Source organism: Abramis brama (assembly GCF_963993115.1).
Source record: "Abramis brama genome assembly, chromosome: 8".
In the NCBI taxonomy this organism is placed as follows: domain Eukaryota; kingdom Metazoa; phylum Chordata; class Actinopteri; order Cypriniformes; family Leuciscidae; genus Abramis; species Abramis brama.
Window position 1 is genome coordinate 9,912,597 of NC_139970.1, and position 11,970 is coordinate 9,924,566.

An 11,970-nucleotide genomic window follows, 5' to 3' on the forward strand; every position below is an offset into this window, starting at 1 on the left:
ATACTACTGCAGCTTACAGTTTGTTCAAGTGCCACCAGTCTTATTTTGGAGTTTCATCTTTTCCTGACATCAGAGTAAAGTAAGATTGAATACTGTTCCAACTTGATTTAGCCAGATATTTTGTCAAATACTGACACTGGTCCACACTACAGCATTTAATACTGTACTGGTTAGTTTGAGTCCATTTTTGTTTACATCATGACAAATATATTCTCCACCTCCCCATGTAATGCAGAGCTGCCAACTCTCACGCATTCACCGTGAGACTCACGCAATTGACACTTTTCACACGCTCTCACGCCACACATCCATTTTCTCATGCACAGACAAATCGCGAAGCAAAGAGGACACGGAGACCGATAGACTAGACAGATCAGGATACTTATGATATATAAAAAAATCTCAGCTCTCAGATTCTGTCACTTTAATTACGAAATTCAAACAATACCGTTTTGCGCTTGTAAATGTGACGCGACAGATCCCTAGCGGCACGTGACCCGATCATCTCTAGCTTAATAGTAAATAAACACGAATGAACACTGTTGAAAAAGATACAGTACAACTTACCGAAATGTATATTCCTCATACATAATATCGACCAATCAATCAAACAAACAAAGGGGTCAATAAAACAGCTGGAGAGCAATTATGTCACATAACATTCTCAGGAAAGCCATTTGATGACCATAATATACACTGTAAACCCGAACAGTACTACTAACTTATAAAAAATGAGAACACCATAATTATAATCAATTACATAGTTTATTGAACTTAAAACTATAGCATTTTTTGAACAAATGACTTAATTTTAATTTTGCGTTGCTCATCATTTTTGAGTATACATTGCTACTGAAGTGATATTTTTTAAGTATACGGAGTGACGTTCAATGACGTCATCTACGTCAGGACGTACGCCATTGTTCTGACTGACGCTACCAGAAAACATAACCAAGATGGCGGACACTCGTGTGAGTGTGGACGCACGTGGGGAGATTTGTAAGTAAATGTTTTTTAATCTGCTTTTTATTTTATCATAATAACTACAAGTATATATTTTAAACATGTTTCATGTTTGGCTTTGCTGTCTTTTTTACCGGTAACGTTAACGTAGAAAGCTCGACAAGCGTCTCTGCAGTGCTCTGCTTTGCGCACATTTTTTAACCATTAACCCCATTGCCATAATTTATTTATTATGTAACGTTAATATTGTAATCAGTTAGTCAGCGGAACCAAGTCAGCAACATAGTTTTGGCCCAGATCCGGTCTATATCTGGCCTGAGTGAAATCCATGCGGGCAAAATGTGAGCCGGATCTGGGCCAACGCTGCTTGCTGTCTGGGAAGTCATAATTTTTTATTCTGTTTTTGTTAAGCGATCTGTTCTGGAAAATGCTTATTTATGCTTGCCTTCAGCTGTTAATGTGCTTGCGGCTAGCTGTAACTTTTATCCATTACGTTAAGGCTAATGACACAAAGTTAGCAATATATTGGAAAAATAGTTCATAATAAGAGTTGTGAAAACTAGGTATGGTAGAGACACCGGCAAGCTCGTATTAACAGTTACATATTTTTTGCCTTGTAGGCTAAAGTGGATGCAGAGTCTGTGAACTTGGTAAGTATCCTTTTTTCGTTTACTTCAGATATTTTTAGCAGCTTCACACATAAACCTGCATTGAATATTTATCTAATTTTGTACAGATCAAGTTAGCAAGTGAGTGAAGTAGAATAACGTGTTCAGAGTTTACAAAGCAATGTACAAATTGTACAAAACAATGACTGAAAGTCTGAAACATGCTTTGGCCTCATTGGTCGACTTTGTAGCATTTGCCAGATCTAATCTATTATAATCATGAAAACTAAAATGCTGCTATTTTTTGTTTTCCTGTATAGATGTATAGTCCCTGTTATTGTGAAGATCTGATTCAATTCCAGTGGTAAGTTACATAACACAATGTAAAGTTAAGGCTAAATTTCTTGGTTTTAAAAAAGTATTCACTCGAATTGTAGGGATAAAAAAATCAATGGAGTGGAAGTGCAAGTTGTGTGCTGTCTCCTCAGACACCCGGGCACAGTTATTTCGGCACTACCGTTTAAAGCACAGTCATTACTCACGAGTTAGCCCTTTGCCATGCCTCTATTACTCTTGCATTTGCACATTTCAGTCATTTAATGCACTGAAAATTCATTTGTCACGGATTCACAAAGACACACAGAGAACTCTTGATAGTGAAGGATCAAAAACAGGATGTTCATTTTTTACCTGTCCCTTGTGTGGCCTCAAAGAGCCCTTCTCAGAATCGAACATGTTCTGCCATTTAAGGAGCCACTTAAAGAACCATGAAAATGTGACATGCCCGTTTAAGAACTGTACCTACCACACCAATGTATATTCATCATTTAATGCTCACAAAAGTAGGAAGCATTCGGGAAGTTTAGACTTTTGTGATCATATTGTATCAATGGAAAATGACAGTTCCCCAGTCACAAGCACTGCAGACCTTAATGCAGATGATCCAGTTCCTTGTTGGATTGCGGACACTTCAAATTCTGTTCCTGAGGCTGAAAATGTCAACATCGGAGAGTTAAGGGCCCATTTACACCATAATTTGTCTTCCCTGTTTCTGAAGATGCAAACTGTTCTCCATGTTTCTGACATGGCATGTCAGGAAATAGTTGATCATCTGTTAGAGATATTTTCCTTATCGCAACCTCTTATCAAAGATGCTATAAAAGAGATACTACAACAGCATCATGTATCTCCTACTGAAGCTGTCTTGAATGATTTGGTAAATGCTGTTAATGACACAAACATTTTTGTCAGTGCCACAGCTGAAGGTGAGGACTTGTCTTCAAATAAACGAAGAAAAACATATTTCGAAAAAACATTTCCTGTGGTAAAGCCAGTGCAGTACGTGTTGGAGTCTGGGCGCACAGTCGTTTATGTCCCAATACTTCAGATGATCCAGGAGATATTCAAACATACTGACATCCTTGACCGAATAAAGGAAACCAAGGCATCACAAGAAGGTCATTATATGAGCCATAAAGATGGCAAGTATTTCCAGGAGAATACTTTGTTGTCATCTTCAGAACTGTCACTGCCATTGATTTTATACATAGATGATCTAGAAATCGCTAATCCACTTGGGACTTCACGTAAGATCCACAAACTCTGTTCAGTCTATTGGATGTTTGGTGATCTGCCATCTAAATATCGATCTGCACTGCATGTGATTCAGCTCGCAGTCCTATGTAAGGTACCAGATCTTCACAGCTGTGGCTATCAAAGAGCACTTTCTCCTTTGTTGCAAGACCTTGGCTGCCTTGAACATGATGGGGTTTTTATCGAGTCCCTTGGTCAGTCAGTTCGGGGTACTGTTTCAGTTGTTGTGGCTGATAATCTAGCAGCCCATTCCTTTGCAGGCTTTGTGCAGTCTTTCAGAGCTGGATATGTTTGTAGGTTCTGCAAAGCTACACGAGAAGAGATTCAATCTTCTGCTGTTGGAGATGGCGAATTTACCCCAAGGACAAAAGCCAATCATGATCATGACCTGCAGGATGTTTTACAAGGGGATGGTCACAGTCAGTTTGGTGTCCAAAGAGACTGTGTCTTGAGAGAGAGTTTGCAGTGTTTTCACACAATCACTGGTTTCCTGCCTGATGTCCTTCATGATCTTTTTGAAGGCATTGTTCCAGTGGAGTTGGCCCTGTGTATTCAGGAGATGATTAAGCTCAAATATTTTACCCTGGAGTATTTGAACAAGAAAATTCTGACATTCCCATACCAACATGCAGACAAGACTGACAAGCCACATCCCATTCCCAAGAACTTTGCAGGAAAGAAGACCATTGGTGGCAATGGTCACGAAAATCTCACATTATTGAGACTACTCCCATTGATGATTGGCAATATGGTTCCTGAGGAAAATGGTTTTTGGAATGTTTTGATGGATTTGAAGGAAGTTGTGGAAGTGGTGCTATCTCCAAAATTTACTTAAGATTCCATTCATTATTTGCAAACTAAGATACAGGATCACAGACAAATCCTTCAAGAGGTTTTTCCAGAGTTCCGACTGCTCCCCAAGCATCATTATCTGGAGCATTATCCAGATCTCATACGTTGTTTTGGGCCTCTTGTCCATTTGTGGACGATGAGGTTTGAAGGTAAGCACCGCTTTTTCAAGCGTGTAGTTCATGATACACAAAACTTCAAGAATGTGCTGAAAACACTAGCAACTCGGCATCAGCACATGGTGGCATACTTTCTCAAAACACCATCATTCTTCAAACCACATCAGCAGATTACAGATGTCTCTTCTGTTTTGGTGTCATCACTTCCTGAAGTTGCAAAAGTTCACATTGAACAAAAAACAAACAGCAACATGATATACAGCACATCAAGGATCATTACTGATGGAACTAATTTTGATGTTGGAATGTTTGTGTCTGTGGGACAGGAAGGAGGACTTCCCCAGTTTAGCAAAATTGAATCGATTCTCCTTGTTAACAATGATGTGACATTTCTTTGCCAAGAACACAAGTCATGGTACATTGAACACCTGAGGTCATATGAGCTTTCCTCAGGGAATATGACTGTCCACAGCCTATCCGAGCTGAATGACATTTTACCCCTCTATGCATACAGGTTTGAAGGAAAAGTGCTGTTGACACTGTTGTGGCCAATTCTTGATCTTTGGTTCAAGTCTTCAAAGTCTGGTTCAGGTCTCAGAAGAAATCTTTCAGAGTCAAAGTTTTCAGGTCTCAGTAGAAATAACTTTATTGAGCAGTTCAATAAAGGAGATGGTAGCTAGTCATCTGATCTTACAATGGTCTGCATTTGGGTCTTATACCTCATTTTACGTCATTTATTGTCCACTTTGGTATCCAATTAGCATTCATATAGTTATCTTTTTCTCTTTGCTCCTCCTTATCACTTCACCACGATTAGAAACACCTGCATTAATGCCCAATTTCTATTGGTGGCCATACTGGCGCATGCGCTTTTCTGATGATGACTTTGCATATGGTTTTTTGGGTACTTTTCCACTCTTTAGTCTTATTTTACCTTTTACCCAGTTTTCTGTCTTGTCCTCACACAACTCTTATCCTCACATGCACTTTTGACATGTCCTGTGTTTCCCATCATACTTTGTTTTCTCTTTCTCCCTTAGTTGTAGGCCTTGTTTTCTCTTTCTCCCTTAGTTGTAGGCCTTGTTTTCTCTTTCTCCCTTAGTTGTAGGCCTCCCATATCCTAGGCCTAGTTTCTTCAAGGTTTGTATCATGCATTTGGACTCATGTATGAGACAGATATAATTCTCCAACATAGACTCATGTATGAAATTCTCCAACAACACCCAAACGCTTCATTCTTCTTCACTAATAATGTACGTATGACTGTTAATTTTAAACCAATTGCAGATTTTGACTGTATTTCAGATTTTAATATTATTATTAAAAAACTGTTAGAATTTGATTTATTTTGTGGTCAGCAAAGCCTAAAAAAGCAAAATTCTGCAGCGCTTTATCCTTACATTCTAAGGTCTTTATACTAATCAGTCATACTATAATAGTGTGAGAATAACTTTAATTTCTGTATGTGTTTAAAAAATGTTAATAAATATGCCATGCCTGTTTTCATCAATTGTTTTGTTTGTCTTCCAGACGATGGCAGCACCCCAGAAATTCATGCTGCGTGTTTACATTGCCACAGATATTGCAGTGAAAGTAACTTTGACTGGACGACCAGAATCAGTGGATGATCTAATCGCCATACTGCGAGAGAAAGTCAAGCCAAGACTGGATTTTGAGTTTACCCTGCAGTATGAGGATACAGATTTTAATGGACAACTGAGCTGTCTGATTGATATTCAAGAGTTACCAGAGAAGGCAACACTCAAAGTTGTTAGATCCGAATCTGATGCCAGCTCACTTGCAAGTTCTGATACAGAAATCCTTCCTCATGTGCCTGTAAGCGAGCGTCGGAAGACCTGGCCTGACATTTTTCCTCTGCCTACTTTTTCCTATGAAGTCGAGCATGTGCTTGAAGAGGGAAATATTGCCTATGACAGATCTGGAAAGACACTGAAATTATCCAGGGCCCAAAATCACAACATCCTAGAGAGCATGGCATCAATAATACATGGTTTCAAACCTTACCCAAGTGACAAGGATGTGGGTATGGCAGCAGAGGCTCTTGTTAAAGCTCATCCATGCCTTAAAGAGCCTGGAAGTGAAAATGGATGGTATGGATGGAAGATAAGCCTTAAATTCAAAATGGGCAATTACCGTACCAAGCTAGCCAGATCTGGATGTCTGGAGGTGTCGGTCAACACAGGCAAAAGAAGTAAGAACAATCCTGACAAAGACCATCCCCACTCCAACATAAAACGAGCAAGACGAGCAGAAGTGAACTTCCTTCCAAACTTTCCAAAGGGACAAAACCAGGCCAGTTTGGAAGAAATGAGACTAGACATTCTACACGAAGTTGAGAAGAGTGAGAAAAACCTGTTGTTGATAGATAATCTTATGCAGATGACATTTTCCCTTCATCGCCAGGAGATCGTACAGGAAAACCCATTGTTGAAGGACTTCCTGGTGAAATGGCCAGCACTTCGGATTGAGTCGCAGGTAAAAAAAAAAAAACACATCTACATTTCTCTTTTCTGCCTCATCTTTAAATTACTTGTCCGGCTCCAGCAAACACTAACAAACTAGTTTGTCAATGAGACTTTTGAACTATTGGGGTTTGTTGCTGCTTATTAGCATTTGTTGAATATGTGTGAATTGGCCACTACTTAATCTTTGAAAGATAGCAAAAACTTTTTGGGAGAATAATGCTTAACTTCTATCAAGATGATTGCATTGTATGTTTCTCTAAGGCTGTTTTGATGTCATTTATACATTTTGTGTATTAATGATTTTGTAGGTTTGCGCAGAGTTTCATCGCATCACAAACACCAATCTTCGAAACCAGTTCTATGCCGAATTGGACAGGCATACGCCACAACTATTTGCCTTGTACAGGCAAAAAGCATCACATACTGGCAAGGTCTCGGAGGTGCTGCGTGACATCCTCAGGATTTATGATCGTGAGGTGAGTTAAAGACAAAGACTGTACAACTCTAGTATCGAACCCAGAATAACTTTGCTTGCTTGTTCATTGTTATTTTTGCTTGTCTTTCAAGGATGTGCATGATATCAACATAAAGCGCACTGTAGCTCTTCGTGCCCTAGCAGTATACTTACGTGAAGATGACCCACAGTTTTTTAAGACATGGAATGTAAGCATTCAGTGCACTCACCAAACAGGATCAGTTTTTGTGCTTACCAGGGTTTTTTAGTCTTCATTAACAAATTACCTTAATATATATTCAACTTTATTTCACTCTACTTTTGCAAATTCTCTATGTATGTTCTTGTCTAGTTTTTAAATTTGGGCCAATTCTGTGTAAACTGAAAAGGCCTGCCTGGTTAAGTATGATACTATATTAAAGTGATAGTTAACCAAAAAATTCTTATGATATACCTGATGATGTAATTCATTACTAGACATGTTTACAGTTGGACCCTCTTTGTGCATTCCAGGTGGAGGAGTCGGATGAGCCAGACATCACTGGTACCCCTCTTGCCCTTGTGATGGAAGTCACTGAGAACACTGGTCCTGTCTGTTTCAATCCGGCAAGGACCGCTGTTGTGGTGGAAGATGAGTTTGTGCTGAGCGACATCCCCACGTTTCCTGAGGCCTTTGTGTTACTCTTTGGGTTAATGTATGCATTGCATTTGGATTACCCAAGAAAATTGATTAACACCTTCACATTCATCCAGAAAATGCTGATGGGGCTTGATGATGGTAAACCTCTGAAACCCTGCTTACTCAATCTAAAAAATGAACTATTACTTACTTTGTAGGCAAATTCCATCTTGTCTACAAGTGCTGTTTTAAGTGCTTGGATGTTTTCATTGGGTAGGTTGTGTCCTGGCCACCAAATCTATCTTGATTGCACTCTGGGTTTGTTAGTTCCTGCTAAGTAGTTTTGTAAGCGTATGTTGTAGAAAATGTAGTTTAAAGCATTTTTACATTTGGTATGTTGTCTTCTGCACCAAATCCACCTCAGTTGCACTTCTACAACAAAAACTTTTTGCAATCAGATTGTATTTTTTATTCTAAGGTGTTTTACAAGTGTATATTGTTAAACATGTAGTTTAAACATTTGGTAGGTTGTTACTTTAATATTGTCACTTCCTTTGTTTATCTCAATTTGTTTTATAAGCTAAACATGTAGTTTACAGCATTTTTACATTTGGTAGGTTGTTTTCTGCACCAGATCAACCCCAGTTGCACTCTTACAACAGAAACTTGATTTTTGTTATCAGATTTTGTTTATTTTAAGGTTGTTTACAAGTGTATATTGTTTAACATGTAGTTTAAACATTTGGTAAGTTGTTAGATCTACCTCAGTTGCACTTTACACAATGGAACATGTAGTTTAAAGCATTTAAATGTTTACATTTACGTTTTGTAAAATCTATCTCTGTTGCATATTTAATGCAATCAGGTATGTATTATTGTTTGTGTTTTGACTTAATTTATTGTTTTTATTTCCTATAATTTATAATTTTTTAACATTTCTTTTTGGAGGAGTTTTATTTATTTTATTGATTTTATTTATTTTGATTTGCCATGTTGCAAAATAATGGCCATGGGTGTAAAAAATTATAATCAATGTTTTAACAGTTTCTAATTTGATTTGCTACATGTTTACAGAGATTTATATAAACAGTTGTACAAAATAGACAAAGAATTTAATAGTAAATAAAAACCCTTTAATTATATGTCAACAGTTCTGTGTGTGCTTCTTTTTAGTATTTTGAACTCAAATATGTATCAGGCTATGAGTTATTCAGAAGGAGTTTATTTCTTGAATAAAATATTTTATTTATATAAGTGGTAATTAGTTAAAAACAGTTAGTATTGAAAACATTAAACTTTAGTGTAACATATGTAAAGTTTTTAAGTACACTGTACTTAAAATTAAAAAAAAGGGAAAGAAAAATATTTAAGTTTAGTGTAATTGTAATTTTTAAGTATGTTTACTTAAAAAAACTTAGGTAATCAGTTTCCACAAAAGTTTTGAGTACTCTGAACTTATCGGGTTTTACAGTGTAGGCTATAGCACGTTAGTTGGCTAGAAAAAAAGAGCTATAGAGAGTATTTTGCTAAATATGTGTACTATATTACATATTTATTATATTTTTATTATATCATTAAATAAAGTTGTTATTATAATTAAAAAATTATATTTACCTTACAGCTGATAGGGGTATGTTTACAGCATTAGGTGAGTTGTTTTTTTCTTGAGAAAAATTAATGTCTATCTTGTGTAGCCTACCTAATATTTATCCAAATGAGTCAGTATTAAATCAAATCACAAGAACTGAATTGAATTGAAATAATAAAAAAAGCGTAGCTTACCAGAAATTATACCATGTAAACATTGTAACATGTTGTCACTAAACCAAGATAAAATTCAGTTTAGTTACTAAAATGTTTTGACAGTTCACAGTTCGTTCAAGTGCCACCAGTCTTATTTTGGAGTTTCATCTTTTCCTGACATCAGAGTAAAGTAAGATTTAATACTGTTCCAACTTGATTTAGCCAGATATGTTGTCAAATACTGACACTGGTCCACACTACAGCATTTAAATTGTCAAGGCTTAAAAATTTGCAAATTATCAACTTGAAGATGCAGCACTGGCCCAATTGGGCAGGTGAAAGTTCCTGCAACTGGCCCAAGTGTCTTTCACACTGGCCCCGGGCCATCAGGCAGTCCTTATTGTCGAGCCCTGCTGTATAATTATTTTTGAAAACACTAAAAATTTTGGTTATTTTCCACAACTCACTAGTTGCAATGTGTATTTTGTGTTTCTGTTACGTTTCTTTTAGATAAAATGAATAGAAAAAACTGTACCTGTCTCCAGCTCCACCTTAAGACAGTAAGTTCTTCAGCAACTTCACTGTAAGTTGACAGTTCATTGTTGATTCAATTGAGTTCAATAAGGCCACATTTATACTGCAGGTCTTGATGCCCAATTCCGATTTGTTGACCATATCTGAATTTCTTTTATTTTTTAATTTAAAAGTGACCCATATGCAATTACACCATGCACTTGGTGAAATAACCCAAGGTAGACATACTGACCTGTTCTTGAAACAGGAAGTTAAATTTATCTGGTGCTGTTTGTTACTTCCTTCTCGTTTAAGGATGTTTGGTGCCACAAAATTGGTACAGTGATGGAGTTACCTATTGGCCAAACTACAAAAATGATGAGAGAGTGAACAGGGCAGTGAAAAATTCTGAGGAACCTGGACCTGACTGGAAAAATATGATGCCAGAGTTATTAAATCATGTGGTATGCTATTTTCTTTTTAAATAATCTCAATGGCTTTTGTAAGCAAATATCAAAGTATTTTGCCAATGTTATATGGGAAGAAAATCCTTTTAATTACATTCTCATATTGTTCTGTTGTCTATAGTTCTGTTCTTTTTTACTCTATTAATTTGTAGGTCTACTGAAGTTTAACATGTAGGCTATTTATTTTTTAGATGACTACTTTGTGGCACAACAACTCTTGAAGAAAGCTCTAAATTGCAACACATCACATCTACAGTCTGAAGAGGAAGAGGAGGAGATTCGGCCAAAAAGAAGGCCAAAGCCGATGTTAGTATACGTATATTATCCTTTATATTTTACATTAAATTATGTTTTTGAGAAAATATAGAGGCCAAAAAGTTAGTGTTATGATATGATGAACCCGACAACCACCACACGTAAAGCCAGCTGAAATAGAGTTAACCCTCTGGGGACCAAGCTGTTTTTGGGGTCCTTGAGATGTTCTGACATGCCTTGACATTTGTGCTTTTTTCAGTTATTTATAAACATGTTAATGGCAAAGGTGTAAATTCACTCTATATAGCACAAACAGGGCTACCATAATATGCGAGCAACGTGTATGTAGATGTTTGTATTTTTAAGAGAATAATGTTTATGCGTGGTTATTGAAAAAAATTAAAATGAAAGTTGCTGAATTAAGACCACAAAACACATATTAAATATGTGTCCACAAGACTTTTGACTAATTGATGTTGTCCCTTTGAGTTCTAGCTTCAAAATGATGTAAAAATAGTCTTGCTTTATCGTTCACAAAAAAAAATACATTGATTTAAATGGTGTAAAACAGGTTTTGCTTGGAAAGCCAATATGCGAGGGGGAGGAGTAGTTTACACCTTAGATTATGAATGTCCCACCCACTCTGTATAATGAGCCATTCACTCAGGTGTGAAACTGACTGAGCCACAATGCAAGGACAAAATATATATTTAGAAGAAGACTTATATTGACCATTTAAGATTTCGCTTACATCTCTCTTGTAAATATGTTTTGCTATTTTATTCAAAATGTTACAATTACAACAATAATTACAATTTCAACAATATTTCAAGTGTACTTTCTTTGTAAAAAAAAAAAAAAAAAAAGATTATAGGCCTACATTTTATCATATGTATTCATTAGTTTGAATATAGCCAACATTGGAACATCTAACATCTTAGTCTATGAATTTATTTTTGACAAAAATAGTATTTTTTTTGCAGTTTAATACGTTGCTTATACAAATACATTTTATTTCAACATATTCCAGTCGATTTTTACTCATCTCAGTAGGCTATAGCAAAGCAGTTTATTCTTTCACACAAAGACGCGCGATTCATATTTAGGCTAAACAGTCTTTACAAATATGTCCCCTTCATTCATCTCACAGAAAGGCGAGTCATATTATAGAAATGCGATTCATCTTTTTGCGGTTTACATAGGCCTACACTAACGTTATTCCATAACGTTATTCCACACGTGAGAAAAGAAAACAGCCTACCTCACTCCTCAGCGGAATCTGCTCCTCATTTCAGGAGATA

General features: G+C 36.6%; 1 protein-coding gene across 1 annotated transcript; it reads left to right on the forward strand.

Annotated features, from left to right (window-relative positions):
* Positions 1 to 5,665: 5,665 nt before the first annotated feature.
* Positions 5,666 to 8,090, forward strand: LOC311087830 (uncharacterized protein; the record flags this gene model as incomplete). Its single annotated transcript, XM_084121301.1, has 4 exons — positions 5,666 to 6,628; positions 6,927 to 7,094; positions 7,186 to 7,281; positions 7,586 to 8,090. The coding sequence occupies 4 exons, from the start codon at positions 5,666 to 5,668 to the stop codon at positions 7,907 to 7,909; spliced, it is 1,551 nt and encodes a 516-aa protein (XP_083977427.1). The 3' UTR covers positions 7,910 to 8,090.
* Positions 8,091 to 11,970: the final 3,880 nt, after the last annotated feature.